General features: G+C 39.7%; 1 protein-coding gene across 2 annotated transcripts in view; it reads right to left on the bottom strand.

The window, feature by feature from the left end:
- The window catches only part of LOC146309499 (ras-related protein Rab-26-like), a 67764-nt gene extending 56359 nt beyond the window's left edge, over positions 1–11405 (bottom strand). The window contains exons 1-2 of one of the 2 annotated variants that reach the window (XM_084744784.1): positions 10786–11405; positions 6729–6839 (exon numbers count right to left, since the gene is read on the bottom strand). In XM_084744784.1, coding sequence (XP_084600910.1) covers positions 6729–6839; positions 10786–10971 — 297 coding nt within the window. In that variant the 5' untranslated portion in view covers positions 10972–11405. The remainder of the gene's footprint in view (positions 1–6728; positions 6840–10785) is intronic. The other variant, XM_084744783.1, reaches the window with a different exon arrangement.
- Between the last annotated feature and the right edge of the window lie 6071 nt (positions 11406–17476).

Below are 17476 nucleotides of genomic sequence, written 5' to 3'. Positions count from 1 at the left end.
ATTAGCTCAGTTAGTGGTCCTATGGGAAAAATGCCCACCATTTTAAACAAACTCTAAAATTTAATGCACTTGTACCTATAGGCCAATTTAAGATAATTAAGAACTACTTCGCTGTTGAATGTAAAGGTTTTTACCTGCATTCTGTTTGATTTTTTTCATTAATTCTGTGTATATATACGTACTCTTGTAAATGAGGGCAGTCCCTCGATGATTCCTCAAGAATGAATGAATGAATTAACGAATAAATGGGATACAGCCTCCAATGGAGGCCAGCACCTGAAGTGATTTAACTTTACAGCGGCTTCAACCAGACTGTAACTCCGGGGATGATGAAGACACGGCGGGTTCGCGTGAGGACAGGAGGCTTGAAGTGCTTGAGGAGACAGTTGGTAACTTAGCAAGTTAATTTGTAAGTACACATCTTCCACAGTGCTGATAAGTTGTTGTTGTGAAGTTGGAAGTTATTTATTATGGTGTTTAGAACAAGGAGAGCTGTGTGAAGTTTTACTGTGTTGAAATAAATTAACAAAACGTTCTGTTTCTTGGCCTGGTTGTTTCCACACATTCAGAATTATTACCCTGTTTGCTGTTAGCAGATAACAGACATTTCCCTTTAAGCTCCAAAATATATATCTAAATAATTAAATCAATCAAACATACGACAGCTAGTTGACTACTGACTTGAACTGACAACTACTGGGCACCTACTTTGCAACTTAGTCAGGGGCAGCCTGCACATACATACATACACTGAGAAAAAGCAGTGTTTTGGAACATGAAATAGCAGACACTCTCAGCAATGCACCATGGGAAATGATGCCTTGGTGGCTTCCATGGGAAAGGTCCCGTGCTATTTGCCAATTGTAAGGTAACAGAAACAACTGTTCTTATTTTTAGGAATACTATATTCCATTTCTGCCCTATTCTGACAATAAATCCCTGTAAATCTGACACAGTGGACCGATAATGTCCAGCAACTATTGGAAACACAACAGTGAGCAGCACTGACGCACTTGATTACGATGAACATGGGCACTGTAGTTTATTTTGAGGAAATCCCACGCACACTGTACTGCTGCTGTGAATACTCACTTGAACACCTAAGTGTGGATTAATCTGCCGTCAAAAACAGCTCCCAACAAATAAACTTCTGTTCGGGTTAGCAAAACGTACAAAATCCAGCTGTTGTGGGATATGAGTCTTTTTAACAAAACCAAACTATAAATGTGTGAGCCAGTTTCAAAGAGTCACAGTATATCCTCATTATGAATCAGCGGGCTTGGGCCTGAGTGCCACCCCTGACAGGGTTGGGGGAATTGCAAAGTATTGAGAGAATGACTAACGCATCATTGGTTTTAGTCTTTTCACGGCATTTGTTGTCAGTAGGAAACATACTAATGCCTCTTGATAGTGATCGTACCACTGAAGCATCATGTCAACTTTCAGCCAAAAAACTGCATTACAGCTCCATCCTCTTGTTAGGCTAATGACAAAAAAATAACGCATCTATGACAGTCTGGAACTAACAGAAAGCTCAGGCCGAACATCTTTGAATGTCTTTATTCTTCGCATGACAGGAAAGGTACAGTTTGTCTCTATGCTGTGTGTCTTTTTATGTGCAATGGAGAGATGAATCTGTTGATTTATGCCCTGCAGAGCGAGACCCTTGATGAAAAGCTAAGCTTGAACGAGTCTTCTAATAAGTAATTGCTGGTTACCCTGCTGGGCTGCTCCTGATTCATTTTATAAAAGAAGCCACAGTTGTCTTCCACAGACAAGGTATGGACCTAAAGAGGGATCCCTCGGAGTGAGAACAAGCACAAGTGACATAGTTAATTAGACTGGTGTAGGTAGTGCAGAGACACATGGAGAAGAAGAAAATATCCTCAGGACATTCATGTGGCATGTGATTTTTATGCATGTTACAAATCCATATTTCACCTAAACAATCAACAGCAGGCTACAGTGTGAAAAATATATCTGAGGTCCTTTTCATTGAAAGAGCTAAAAGCTACATTTTGCCTGAGTAGCAGGAGTCTTTTTTTTACACCCACCTGATGTCTTTCACGAACTGCCTATGACCGCCTGAGTGAAGCACGACCAAAAAAAAAAAAAACGAAGAAAATCACCAGCCTTGTGACGCTCACAATCAAGCACAAAGACAGGCTCTGCCCTCTGGTCAGTCCCAGTCACCTGCCCATCAGTTTGCACCTGCATTACCATGGCAACAGATGACATGCTGCATCGTTGTTTGCGACTGCGACTGTATCTTCTGGTTTTCTCCAGAATGTGATGACTTATGCAAATCAGGCATTTCTTTCTTATTGGGCAGTTTCTAATAAAAAGACAGAGAGTGGAAGACAGTGGAAGCTGGGATTTACGAAGATTTGATAATAATAATTGTAATATAATAAGTAGTGCTTCTACAACTCCAAAAAAGTTGGGACATTGTGTAAATACAAACAGAATGGAATGATTTGCAAATCCATTATGACCTATATTCAAAAATACAGTACAAAGACAAGATATTTAATATTCAAACTAATAAACTTTATTGTTTATGTCATTATACACGCATTCTGAATTTGACGCCTGAATCACAGTCTAAAAAAGTTGGCAGAGGGGCATGTTTACCTCTGTGTCACCTTTTCTTTTTTACAAAACTCAGTAAGCATCAGGCAACTGAAGACATTAACTGTCTAAATGAAATTCTTACTACTTTTTGCTTGATATATAACTTCAATTGCTCAATGCCTTTTTTGTGTTTCATAACACACCACAACTTTTCAATGGGACAGGAGTCTGGACTGCAGGCAGGCCAGTATTGTATCCACACTCTCACCACCACAAAACCAGTGTCTTGCTGAAATAAGCAGGGACGTACCTGAATAAGATGTTGTCTGGATGGCAGCATATATTGCTCCAAAACCTGTATGTACCTTTCAGTATTAATGGGGCCTTCACAGATGCGACAGTCACTCATACCATGGGCACCAACACGCCCACATACTATCACAGATGCTACATTTTGACAATCCGGATGGTTCTTGGACACAATGTCCATGATCTCCAGAAACAATCTGACATGTGTAATCATGACACTGTCACCTGTTACAAATTAACCTGTTTACCTGTAGCAAATTGTAACTCTTAGAGCTGGGACAAAACTTAGCCAGACACACCAAAAAAGCAGCAAAATGGAAAAAGATTATGCTGGAATTAGCAGCAGGCAGCCAGGTAGCTTGTGACAAGTGTTTGTAATGTGCAGTTTCCATACGCAAAAAAAAAAAAAAAAAAACACAAAAGGAACAAGCAAACACCACACAATGATAGCAGAAAAAGTAATGTATGTGTATGATCACTTATTTATTATTTAATTGCCATTTACTCTGTTACTATTGTTTGGATAAGTTATGATTAAGTTCTATCATTTCTGTCTAACAACAGAGCTCTGTCTACTGTGCTGCACTATTGGAAGTAGCTTAAGTAAAGAAGATTCAAGTGTCTGAAAATTGTTCTCTAACAGACTCAGTGACAAGTGCAATTTCAGTCCTTTCCTCTGTTACGCTGCAAAAAATGAGACTGAGAAACAGATTATATAACAAGATAAGTTCCACATGGAATTAATATGATTAGATACAGCCTTGTTTTTCGCTCTCTCTCTTTGAATTTATCGACCTTAATAATACCTTCATAGGGAAATTTTATAATCAAATGCAATTTGCGGAGTTATATTTCTCATTCCAACTCCCCGTTCTTTAAGCCTAACAAGGCACCAGTGCAGTTCTGTAATCCTGAGAACATGCTGAGGCTTAAATGAGATGAGACTACAATAAACAAGAGGGGGTAGAAAACATAGCAGCTCGCTGTAGCTTTGAAGTGGAAACCGGATCAAATCCCCACATGAAGCAATTTGCCTTTCTTTCCCACCAACTAAAAGGGATCAAAACTGTCTTTTCCTAAAAATAACGACTCCCTGTTTCCCTGTCTTTTTCCGTATATCCTCTATGGGAAGACAAACACAGAGGACCTTTATGTTTTCTTATTCAACAAAGTCCTGGTCTATAAACACACTATTTATAAGAAACTTGTGTGGACATAAACTCACGGTCGTATGCCTTCACCAACCAATCAAGTTACTGTTTACATCCAGGTCTGACTTATATAATATACTGCATGCAGTGAAGGCTGTGAAGGAGTTAAATAAAAAGTATTAAATATATTTTTACTTTATTTTTAGGTGAAATGAAAGTTATCACAATATTGATATGTTATTGATATAAAAAAAAATCCAGTGAAAAACATGTTGTCTTTAGTTAGAGACTATTTCACAAGAATGAGATGGATGGACAACCTGAAAACATAATGCTTTCAACCACGACTGTCACCGGCACAGAGTCATAAAAATATTCCATTAACTCTGCTTTTAAATTAACATACAAACAAAAAATGCCACATCAATAATGACCTACAGTATGACTCAGGAAGGATCCTTTTGAATCAGGGTCTATTTCACTTTTACCGAAAACCATTTAACAAGAAACCATGCAGAGGATGGATGCTCGGGGATGATTATGAAATCATTCATGTCACACAGCTCTGTGCAACACTGCAATTAAATAATAAGTCAATATGACAAAAGCGCAGACTAAGCACTAAATGTTATGAGTTTTGTACTATTTCCTCCACCAGGAGTAAATGCAGAGGCCAAAGGAAACTGATGAAGGCCTCTGTTTGTTTCGATAGGCCTAATGTACACCGGGACTACAGACACAGTGTTATAAGAGACGTTACATAAGTAAATAAATCAACTGCTCATCCACCCCCAAACTCATCCAACCCACACACAGGCTATACAATGGTTAGATACTTTAGTTTAACACACACACACACAGTGGCAGCCCATGCATGTATGCCTCCCAAGACTATAAAGCATCAAATGTTGCACTTACACTTTATGTAACGGTGTTGACTTTTGAATCTCAAACCATGACAGGTGGAGGAGATCAACTTTCATAAAGAGCTTCCAGTGAGTTCAGAAAGATTGGTGCAGGAACAAATCAGCAACTGACAGGCACTAACTAACAGTAATGAGGGAGAGCAGCCAGTAAAATGCATCTACCTAATGAGTGACTGGATCAGCGAGCAGCTCATCACCGTTAAAACTGTAAACATGTTAGTTTAGCATCAACTAAAACCAAATGCTGATCAATGAGAAGTAATGAATAGAAAGAAGTGAGACTAGACCATACCTCTGTAGCCCCCTACTCATCTCCGCTAGAGGCTCACAGCTGCAGGCAGCATTAGCTGCTACTAGCATAACACACCCTAAAACTGTGACTGAGCTGACAGCAGTTGAGCTGCATTATGGGTAATGTAGGCACTAGGTTTTGACAAGAAAGATGAATGCATGGAACAAAAAAAATCTAATATCTGCTAATACTCATAACGGACAATGCGAACAAAAACTAAATATGTACAGTAAACTTCCTATAAAGTTTTCTGCAGGGTTCTTGTTTGTTAACTAAACCACACTATATTACACTCTGTATCTGAGAAGTAGGACATTAGTGGTACGTATTTAATGTATTTTAATGTATTGTGTGCCTTTTTTTGCACAAAAAATTATCTTCAGTGAATATTGTCCATCACATTACAAGCAAAAAATATTCTGAGGAATTCTGCAGATTTTCATTCTGGCTCTAAAGACTGTGAAAAAGAAAAGAAAGACAGATTGTAGATTCCATTTGGGGCTGCTGACAAGATGGATAATATATAATATTAACCTCAATGTACATGTTCATGTGCCACTCATTGTAAGGGTAATTAACATGTTAGAAAAGACAATGATCAAAGACAAAAATTTAAAAAAAGGAAAACCCTAGTGATTAAAAGTAAGAGCTCAGCCCAAAGATGTCAAAAGTATAGATACAGTTTTGATACCACCTGTTTAAAACCATACAATATCTGAAGCTATAAAAAAAATGACGTAAGTGCTCATTCAAGACCTCAGTTCTGTTCAGTCTTTACTGTCCTGACTAAAATCTGGCTTGCAGCAAAACCAGACATTGATTTTTTTTCTGCACCAGCATTGTGTGCAGTTTGTTACTTAAAAAAAATCCTATTTTGTGTGCCTTGGACTTTTTTTTTCTTTTTGCTGTGGTATCAAAGGAGCTGCAGAGTATTGTGTTTTTTTTTATGCTACTAGTATTATATCAAAGTTTAAAAATTCTGGTATCATGAGAACTCCACTTCAGCCAACACCCAGGGCTGTTACTGTCAGGTCACTGCAGAGCCAGAGGGAGGTAACTGTCTCTGTTTGTCACCGTGGGTCTTAGTGTCGCTCTGAGTGATCGCCTGTCTCTGCCTCTTGGACAGACAGACACACCTGAGTGTGATCTTTAGAAAAGATAGACAAGTTCTTTCCTGGCTGCCCACGTGAGACTGAAAAACTGGCGCATGAGAGACATGATATCACCCAGGGAAACAAAAAAACTAAAGCATGTCGAACTAATTTAAGAAATCAATATCCTATCTTATGAGACTTCTAACACAGGAAATACTCTCAGCTCAGGGACATATAAAGACAATGAAAAGCTCCCATTAGTGCAAATGGCCCCGTTTTATAAGAGGTACTGAACCTGAATGTGTGTTTGTATGTGCACGTATGCGGGGGATTTGTTATTTGTTGCTTGTTGGATTTTTTTGTTCCACTGAGTTCAACTCACCCTAAAGTCGATGCCCACGGTGGAGATGAAGCTGCCAGCCAGGAAAGCTCCGTCTTTAAAACGGACCAGTAGGCATGTTTTCCCCACACCAGAGTCTCCGACCAGCATCACCTGCACAGAACACAGAGAGGGAAAACTCAGCCAGGAGTGACTGCAAGGATAAATCTTAGATGCAAAAAAATGCACTATCAGAGTTGTGAGAAACAAAAATCGACTTTCTCACTGACCAATAAAAGTGTCTGGATCAGTCAGCAAAAAAAGTAAAAAAATAAATAAATAAAAAAACACATGTAGGAGCATGAACATGCGTGGGACTTGTTTCTCATATGTTTCAGTCTCTGATTAATTGTAAAAAAAAAAAAAAAAAAAAAAAAAAAAACGCAGAACATTTGAATCATTCAGCTAAATTAGTCCCTGTTATTTTGGTGCTCAGCCAGCGAGTGCGAATGAGTGTGTGACTGCTCATCATGGCGGCCAGCGGATGGTTCCTTTCTGTCGGTGTGTGAATCTAAAGATGAGGTTGTAGACTGCAACCAACTGAATACGGCTCGTGTTATCCTCCCCTCCCAAGCATCTAGCAGAAACTACAGAGGCAGAGCAACTCAAGGTACTCGAGGCTGCTTTACAGAGTATGAAACAAAAATAAATAATTAAATTAAGAAAGTAAACAAGACAAGAACAGACAGCAATGATTGATGGAGATGTGTGAAGCCTTGGTGAACAAGTGGGGGTTTAGATGTGGGGCATTGTGAATCTCTGTCGGTCGAGCGTTCCAGATGGCGGGGGCAGTCACCTGTCACCGATAGTCCGCAGGTTGGGGTGGGGGGAGATCTGAACATTATGATGTCACAGTGAAGTTGACCCTTTTCATGATTGGTGGAGGAATTCTTGAGTTACAAATACATGTTTTATGAGTGGACATTTGTTCCGAATTTCAATAAATATGAGGTTACTGTGACCTGTGACAACCAATCAGTTCATTCTTGAGTCACAGTGGACATTTGTACCGAATTTGAAGAAACTCTGTCAAGGTGTTTTTGAGATACTGCATTCACAAGGATGGAACAGAGGTGGGGTCATAGTGACCTTTGACCTCTAAATTCTAATTAGTCAATGAACTGTTGAGCCCAAGTCGATGTTTGCACTAAATTTCAAAAAATTCTGTCAAGGCGTTCTGGAGATATTGTGTTCACATGAATGGGACGGACGGCTGGACAGACAGACCATCCAGAAGCACAATGTCACACACGAAACACAGGAAACAGATGAATTCTTATTTACAGATGATAATGCTCTAATGAAATCATACCGAGTATTATATTAAATTTCTCTGCCAATATATCCACGTAAATCTTACACACTGGACCTTTAAATGCACATCCATGCATGTGTGTGCACATACAAAAACAGACATACTGGGGCTTGATGCCTGCTGAGCACACAGTCTTGCATTTCTCTTTTTATTCTGAGCTGTGATGAAGTTAAAGGTTTGATGTGATTACAGTTATCAGGTTAGCTGAGGGACTATGAGCTCTAGACCAAGGAAATCCAAAAGTGCCTCTTGGGTGCACAGAGGAAGCAGAGAGGAGATGAAAGATAAGACGAAAGAAGAATGAAGGGATGTAACAGGGTCACAGAACAGATTCAAAATGTGGCAAAGGGTAATATAGCTCTACTGTAAAAGGGACAGTTCACCGCAAAAACACATTTTCATTCTTACTAGTAGTGCTGTTGTTCAGAGCAGTTTCATGTATGAACTATTTTCTTTCTATTGAACATCAAGTGTATCATTGCACAGAAGGAAGTGTGCATTAGCGTTAGATGATGTGTTGGATTAAATCCTTAATTCACTGCGTGATAAGAGTGCAAAGAGTCTAACTCTGCAGGCTGTTTACTGAGCGTGTACTGCACCGCTGAATGAGAGCACAGCACGGAGCAGCAGCTATCACTCTGTAGACCGTTGCATTAGCAACCAGCGATGGACGCAGCCCAACGTTGATGGACGACATACTCGTCCAATCACCGAACTTTAGAGTGCATCTACTCATGGATGAGAGGCTTGTGCTCGGGGACAACACGTGATGTAAACAGTAATGGTGTCTCAGCTATAAGCTGTCATCTCTGAGTAGATGCACGCCTCCTCCTGCGCAGTGATAAAGTTGGTAGGTGTAGTTTTAGAAAGAAAATAGCTGCTACATGAAACGTCCTACTAGGGCTGTGATGATAATCATATTACTGTGGGAAGGCTGAGCTTATTACCGTCATCAACCTAAATTTTATTTTGACGGGTGAATCTCTACCTCTTGTAAAGGTATAATGTTAGCGTTAGCATTATTTTAACATCAGCCTTTCCTGCTCAGCTTACTTCAGGGCTTAGTTTTCCCAACGGTAAGGAAATATAGATGAGACTTTTCTTGATCTTGAGAAGCTGCAGCATTTATTAACTGACACACTGTAACTTGTACTGTCCATTTACTGCCAGACTGGCTACTTACTGCTAAATTTTAGTTTCACCTCCGCTATGAGCAGCACCTTCTTTCTGCTGCTTGCTCTCCCTCACTTACATGCTGCACACAGTTACACACTGCCCTTTAAAAGAGCAATGTTACACTCATGACAGTATAGTTCAATAGAGTGTTGGTTTTTTTTTTAAGTGGAAGGCAGTCGTGGTTAACCGCCATACCACAGGAACATGTTACTTCGCCACAGGAGTAAGAAAAAATCCATATCGACACAGCCCTACTTCTCACAACAAGGTCTGAGTAACTGGATCATGATTTTAGGGGAGACAGACTGCAGTTGAGGGTTTTTTTTTTTTGACACTCTTAGCACAAGCCGAGTACCATCCAGCTCCATTATATTCAAACAAAGGCAGACACCTCTACAACTCCCAAATTCAGCAACTCACATCAAAACATTTGAGATGGATAAAAAAAAAACACTACAGGTAAGAGGGAAACAAAACTATGTATTTCTGATTTTTGGGGTGAACTGTCCCTTTAAATGTATCTTTGTTTTTCCTTCTCTTCTCTCATGCCTTCTCCCTTGAACAGCTCTACACCAGTGTGCAGGAGGAGGCACCTGGTTTTTCCCTGCCCGTAGATTTTTATAAATAAAAATCCAATCAATTTTACTCACTGACTCAAAGCAGAATAACAATCAGAGGGAACAGTGAACTGTACAACATGGCACAATGCCCTGCAAATGAAAATGCTCTTTTTACATTTCACTGGATGCAGTGCAGGTTAATCTCAGATCCACCTGTGATAAGGTTCACTAAAGGCTACAGGTTGGATCCTTTTTTTGATCCTGTCTTGCAACATTACAGCTCGATCTGGGGAATTTTGTTGGATTTACGACTGGAAAAACAGTCTCTGCGCACAGCAGACACAAATTTATGAAATAAGAGTATCAGCAGTTCATAGTGGAGTAGTTTGGATGAACAATTGTTCTGCAATAGCAGCAACACAAAGCCATCGTGCACTCACATCAAACAGCTGCTTCAAAAACATGGAGTAGGTGGCACAAGTCCCTTGAAGCTATGTTGGGAGTACACACTGAGAGTCTGTGGGTGTGAATCTGTGTTTGTGTTGCGCTGAAGTGACAGTTCTCCACACAAGTACTCACACTATGGTTTGGTGAAGCACGCCGATTGCTCCTTGTTGCAAAATGATTTGTTTGTTGGCTGTTTCAGGGCGGCGGTGTGTGTGTTTGTGTGTGTTTGTGTGTGCGCACCTATTCCAGGTTATCGACCGTCTATTGACACAGCTGCTGTCAGCTGCTGTTTAATGAATAAACCCGGTTGTAAAACGGAAGACAGAATAAAAGGTAAACGGAAAACAACACTGGCAACGAATAAAGTGGACGACAAACAGCAGTTTCGTCATAAAGGGACACAAAAGCCACAAAGTGCATCATTTGCTCTGTGTATAGTTTTACTGTTTGTGCCTCTCCTTTGTGATTTCTATGATATTTCTTGGAGTAAAATGACAAAATTCATCACACTTTTAGGCGAGTTATAGTTTGTTAACACGCATAAACAACAGCAGCATCTTACCTTGAAGGCGATGTCATAAAACTCGCTGCTGTTGCTGATGGAGGGTCTGCTGGGATGGACCACGCCGTTCATCTGAACGATGCCCGGGCTGCTCCTCGCCGCTTTCCCGGTCCCTTTCCCGGTGGGGCTGCCCGCAGACGGGCTGCTGGTCGCGGCTTTGCCTTTGACAGCCTTCTTGCGAGACATTTCTCAAGATTTCAAAAGTATCTTTGCGAATCCTAGCTAACGCAAACAACAACAACAACAACAGGAAATGTGCACAAGGTGGAAGAAAGAGCTGAAAAGTTGCAGCGGGGAAAGACTTAAAAGAGTTGGTGTCTTTTCACATGCATGTTCCTTGACACCTCTCTACTCAAAGTAGGGGTGAAAATGTCCCGAAATGGAAAAGCACCCTCGCTTCCCTTGTTGATGAGCCGCTTCCTGCTCCTGTCAGCTCTCTGCTCTTTGCAGGACAACAGCCTCAGCACTGCGCGCTGTGTCGGCAGCGATCACATGTGATCCGGCAGAAAACTCCACCTTGAGCGCAAAACAGTGAGAACACAGGAGATCTTCACAGCATTAACTCACAGGGCTGGTATGGATCTATTATAGAGAGCGTGGTAACTTTTAATGGTGAAACATAAGCGGCAACATATCACCACGTGACTTATCTGTTGACAAGGTAACAGTATGAGATGTAGGGGAGAGCAGGGACCACTGTCATGAAGGGGACGGTTGCAACTTGGACCTGTTCTCACATTTAATCATTCTTGCCAACCTTGAGATTGGTTTGTGTGTTTTTTTCATCCCAATAACTTGTACCAATAATAAACAATAAATGCATTCTCATAAACAATGGCAAAGTTATTGTGGCTCATCACAGTTTTTCAGTGTCATAACAATAAAACAATTCAAGTGTTAGAATACAGATAGGAGAGTGCAATGCAATGCAAATATAATTTCTGTCTTAAAAATTAAGGGGGAGACCTCAAATATTAAAAGATAATAGATTTTATTTCTTTGTAAACTGCAACAAGCCTTGACAGTGCAAATGCCAACTTGAAGTGTATCCCACCCATCTCACACACACATGCATGAAAAGAGAGTGAAGAACAAGGGAGAAGAAGCAAGAGAGAGAAATTACACATAATCCCATGTTATCAAAAAACAAACAAACAACTAATGATGTTTGCATAAGTAGGGGATATATTATATATATATTTAAATACTGTGTAATTTTCAATGCATTGGAAAATCAGACTAACTCATGGTTAACCTGCTCAAATCCTGCTCACCCACCCAGGTCAATTTTATCCCTCATGATGCACCAAGAAAACAGCCTAAATGGGTGAAAAATCACCTAATTTGACAACACTGATTGAGACCTCAAAAATAGGGAGGATTTCAAAACATAAGCAGGAGTGCTTGCACAGAAAACTTTAAGTGTTCTGGAGACTTTTAAAGAATTAAAATAAAATAATGAATGCACTCTTTTTTTGCAAAAAAAATGCCTGCAAATGACATTTAACTGACATACACTTGTTAGCTGGAAATCTCAATGGTCCAATTGGCAATTTGATTACAAACACAGAAAATTCATATTTTACAAATGTTCTATGGGTATGTATATTAGGCTGCTCTTAGAAAAATGTGCCCCTTTTTCTTCAAAACTTTTCTTTAAAAGAAACGGAAATTCTTCTTTCTGGACATCTAAAATTTGCCCGAGTATTTCTTTTACTTAGTCCTCTCCATTTCTGTCTCCATCTGTCACTCAGTGAGGAGGATGAGGCACAAACAGGGATGTATGATGGACAATTGAATGCAGCGTACATGAGCAGCCAGGAAACCACATTTGCTGTACCTGTATCCTTGCCTGGGTGGAAACAGTAGATTTTTATATGCATTTTTAACTCTGGAGAAATACAGGAGAATTGTGGCCCTGGAAGGAAACGAGCAGAGAGCAATGAAAAAAGGAATCTCCCAAGAAAATCTCTAGGGTTAGCAAGTATGCATGGACGTCAGGAACATGAAGTCCACATGAAGCTCAATCTAATCAATTTTGCCAGCATTATATTAGAAAAATTGATTTTATACTTTGAAAAATAGAAGTCTTTTTCTATTTTTAAGGAAATGTTTATTTGTTGAAGATTGTAAATGTATATCATCTGCTAGACCTGTCTGTTGGATAAGTACTTGAAGGTTTCATTTATCATTTGTCTTTGATATAGAGGGACAAAAGTAAGATGGTGTTACTTTTATATTTCTTTGCTCATTATATTTACTGGAAATGCCCAAGTTCAGAGTGAACAAGTCCAGATGTGTGTGCTAGAATGTGTGTAATTTATGTGTGGGACTGTCCCTAAGAAGTGATTATGCACTAAGGTAAATTTGATGCATTGGACTAATTTCTTACAATTGACCTTTCCTAAGTCCTGCCCCCTTTTTGCTCTCCAAACAACAGTTCAGCTAACTGGGCACCTCTCTCAACGTTCTCCTTTCCCTCTAAATGCGACTTTAAGTTAGCTACATTAGCAAAATGCTAGACAACTAGCTAGCTACTGTTAGCAAAACTCTAGTTAACTAGCCAGCTAATGAATGATGTGAATTAGCTATCTAGTTGAGCCTAGCACATAGTATATCTAAGTACAGGAAACAGGTAAGGAGAAAGTTGACCGAGATACCAGAGAGAGGGAACTAGAAAAAAAACGTTTGTCCCTTCTCTCCCCTACAATAAGACTGTTACTGATGATGATGATGATGATGATGATGATGATGAAAGTAATAACTCTATGAGCTGTAGGACAGTAGGACTGTCACTGATGATTCTGAGGGTAACAGAGGGCACAGGATGCTGTCCATGGTGCTGAAGAACAGCCGTGTCACAAGAAAATTCTTGGTTTGGCATTTAATCAAATTCTCGAGTGCAAGACTTATGTAATAGAGATGAACCTGAATCCAAATATGTTATTCAAGAAACGATAAATAGAAGGATGGAACAGATATTTCTTCTATTTGAAGTTGCTCATTATTATTGATTACCTCAGTGTAGTTGAACAAGTTTGCATCTAATCAATCACTGATGTAATGCACAGATATTATTCCCTATAACTGAAGAAAGTTTTATATACTTGTAAATCTTTGCTTTAGAGTTTCTATTTCTAGGGAAAAACAGAATCTTTTGAATTATAAAACATTTTTCTTTCTGATTTTGCAATATTCCCAAGTTAAAGGTAATAGTGTGCTACAGACAGTTTGTGATATTTTAGTTTAGATAAAAATAAAAAAGACAGATGAAAAGTAAAGTACGAGGATGTGGAAATAAATTTGATAATTAATTAAATGGTTTAATACTTTATAAGAACAAGGGCATTGCCACTGAATGTTACAAAGAAAAAACTTCTGGTCTTCATACAACAACAGATAATTTTGTTGAAAAATCAGAGTGATAAAGATACAAATAATGTCTGCACCTCTATTATGTGATGCAACTGTTTTGTTTTTTTTCTGTGTTTTACTCAATGGATATCTCAATAATCGAGGAAAGTAAAAGGAACTGAAATAATTCTTTTCAGTTTCCTTGTCAGTAATCTGGTTTATGGAATTAAGTCAGTGTGTTCTGATCATTAAAATAAGGTGCATACTGCAGAGCAAAAATAAGATATAGATAAATAAAAATGAGGCACATGTAATTTCTATTATGTAAATTTTTGTTAAGGTGAATGTGTGAACATTTTATGTCTAATTATAATGATTATTGTCATTGAATATCCATGAAAACAGTTATTCTGATCATTAATTTCATATCTTTGATTATTTTATGCTTGCATGAGAAGTAGCTGCAGGCCATGACTGATTGCAGTCTGTTATCTTAGTAATTGAATGACGGGCCAAGCAATTGCCATATATAACTGGTTAATGTAAGTGATCAAATTAGTCTGTTCCCAGTTGCATGAGCTTTATTGATAAAACGTGCAGCTGAAATGCTGAAAATAGCAGCCACCTGTGGAGCGTGCAGGGGATGTGATTTCAATAATGCACCACAAGAGGGCGATATAAGAATATAAGATAGAAAGTTACAGATGAAACAGAGGACAGCAGAGTAAAGTTCAAGTTAGTCAGTATTCTCTAAATCAGTAAAATTGATTATTACAAAATTATTAGAAACAAATTAAGTCACCGTATTAAACAGAAAAGAAACACTGTCTAGTGGAGGAGGAGAGCTGTAGAGCTGCTGGTGAGTGCGGCAACAATCAAATATGTCACATAAACCTAGTTATATGAGATGCATCTCATAAATCGGATTCGATATTCATATACAGTAGGTTTTTATTATCAGTGGTGGGCCTCCGTACGGACTACAGTTGTTTTTCAGCTTCCTCCAGCCTCCATCAACAAGCTGGTTGTGATCAGAGCAGAACAGTCAAAAAGATGGTCACTGGCCTCTGTGTGACTCTTACCCACACTCGTTATAATTCACAACATAATTCCAACGTCTCGCTATAACATGGAGGATGTCACTCTGTGGCAGAGTCCACATATTGTTTATATTTGCAACAAAGAACAGCAGCACATTCTGATTAGACCCTGATCCTCTGTGGCCAGTAATGAGATGCTGTTGTTTCCCTGCCCTGTAATCTAGTTTGTTATGCAATATGAAATTTGTGTGTGATACAACTGCCTTTCTGATCAAGTGCCAGCCTGTCCAGGCTCATTAGAATATGTTCAAAGATCACAGCCCAGAGACCTTGTTTGCTCCCCACAACAGGAGTCTGAAGGGAGCTTGTATTACCTCTGACCTTTACAATGTGTAGCATGAATAATACCAGGCTGAACTCTCAGAGAGGCAGCTCTGTTTAATATATACAAGTTAAACAGATTGGAAACTAACCCAGGGTGAAACAACAGAGCAATAAACAGGTTGTGAGTCATGTTTAAGAGAGTTTCTGTGCAGTGGATAAAATTTGACAGTTTGTTCACTTCTTAGATGATCTGGCAAGAGCACAGCCATCTTTTCAAGTGTTATACATCAGCTGGTTTTCATCACATTACAGAATTTTAAATGACATGGAGTTAATATTAAGATAATTCTAATATGGGCAACATCTTCGTCATGTTTGATTGTTTTGGTAGAGACAATTTTAGATCATTCAGAACCTATCTCAAAGATGCTAGTCAGCACATGGGTAACCAGCACAGTTTGGACCACTTCTACACACATAACTACATTACAAATTACATTTAGAATACAAATAAACACAATAAAACCCTAAAACGTTAGCTAAATTGCAGAAAATAAAAAAAAAGACATGTTGTACTTGTTTCGAAGTGTTCCTGCAGCCTGCCTGAGTTTCCTTGAGTCTGAGGAGGAGGGGAAAACATGCTTCAACCATAGACTGTATATTAAATAGGATCTCAACTTATCTAATATACTGTCTATGACTCCAGTTCGCTATATGAACTGCAGTACTCATTTCTGGGTGTGCAATTATTACATATTGCTCCTTTAATTTGATCTGAGAAAAAAAACATATGATATTCTTCCAGTTTGTACAGGGAGCAAGAGGAAATTATTGCACATAGACTTTTTAGGGGATCACTCATGTGATCCCAGAGCTTCCCAGTTCAGAGTGTAGTGAGCAGTTTGGTTGTAAACACACAGACAGCTGTAGCCTCTGCTTTCTGTCCCTAAATCTGCTGTCTGTCAGCATTTTTCCACACTCCACCCATCTCAGCGCAGAGAAGGGAGTGGGGTGTCATTGGTTTGAGGGAACACAAACCCCCAAAATCCACCAACCCCCTTGCACAACTCCCCTCGACAGCTGAGATTCGTTCTACTCTTAAAGCAGCTGTCCACTGTGGCAACAGCTGGGCATTTTGGAGGGAAGAGGGGACATGGATTGAGAGGGTCGCTGGAATCCGTCCCTGGTTTCAGAGAAATTAACAGCCTTGTCAAGATGAGTTAAATATGCCCAACGAGTGTACTGTACATTGCCAGGCTATAATGTGTACTTGTGAACCATATGCTTGTGTTTGTCTGTGCCAGTGTACTTATACGACAGCACAGGCACATGAAAAGGTCTATGAGTACAAGCTGTGGAGGCAGTTAAGAGAAATCTAATCAAGGAAATGTAGGGTTTTATTTTTTTGCTAAAACTAACACGGCAGTGATCAAATTAAAGCTTTTTTCCCCCAGTGTCATGCTCTGTAAAGCAACTGTGAGATTCAGCTGTCAAAAATGCATCAAATCACATAATTTCAACATGTTAATTAAGGCCAAATTGCAGCAATCTTTCCTGGGTGCAAGCATCCTTAGAGCTGTGCAATTTCCATGACAATAAGTCAAACTGCCTGAAAAGTGTTTGCGATGCAATGTACTTTGTCAGGTACTTGAAAAACATTGTGCCTGGGAGCATAAGGCAGACAGAGGGTGGCTATAAGTGTGTGCCCGGTGCAGTAAGGTCATAACGCCCTCAGGGTCACATCACTCTGCAGGCGCACCCAAAGGCCAGGCATTTGTCAGTTTACCCAGGGTCAGGTGCCCTGAATGTGGGCTGGGTGGCGTGCAGCAGCCTGGCCAGTCGCTCAACCAACGTCACAGCAACTGTTGATCCGTTGGCCGCTCTTTCTCTCAGCTGCCTGCGGCCCGAGTGCCGGGAGGAGGGGCAGGGGGCATCCTGCCAGCCGCCATCTCTGTTTGTTAGGCCTTGGCGAG

The sequence above is a fragment of the Lutjanus erythropterus genome, chromosome 19 (assembly GCF_056507025.1).
Source record: "Lutjanus erythropterus isolate fLutEry1 chromosome 19, fLutEry1.hap2, whole genome shotgun sequence".
Classification (NCBI taxonomy): Eukaryota; Metazoa; Chordata; class Actinopteri; order Lutjaniformes; family Lutjanidae; genus Lutjanus; species Lutjanus erythropterus.
This window is presented reverse-complemented; position numbering and strand designations above follow the sequence as displayed.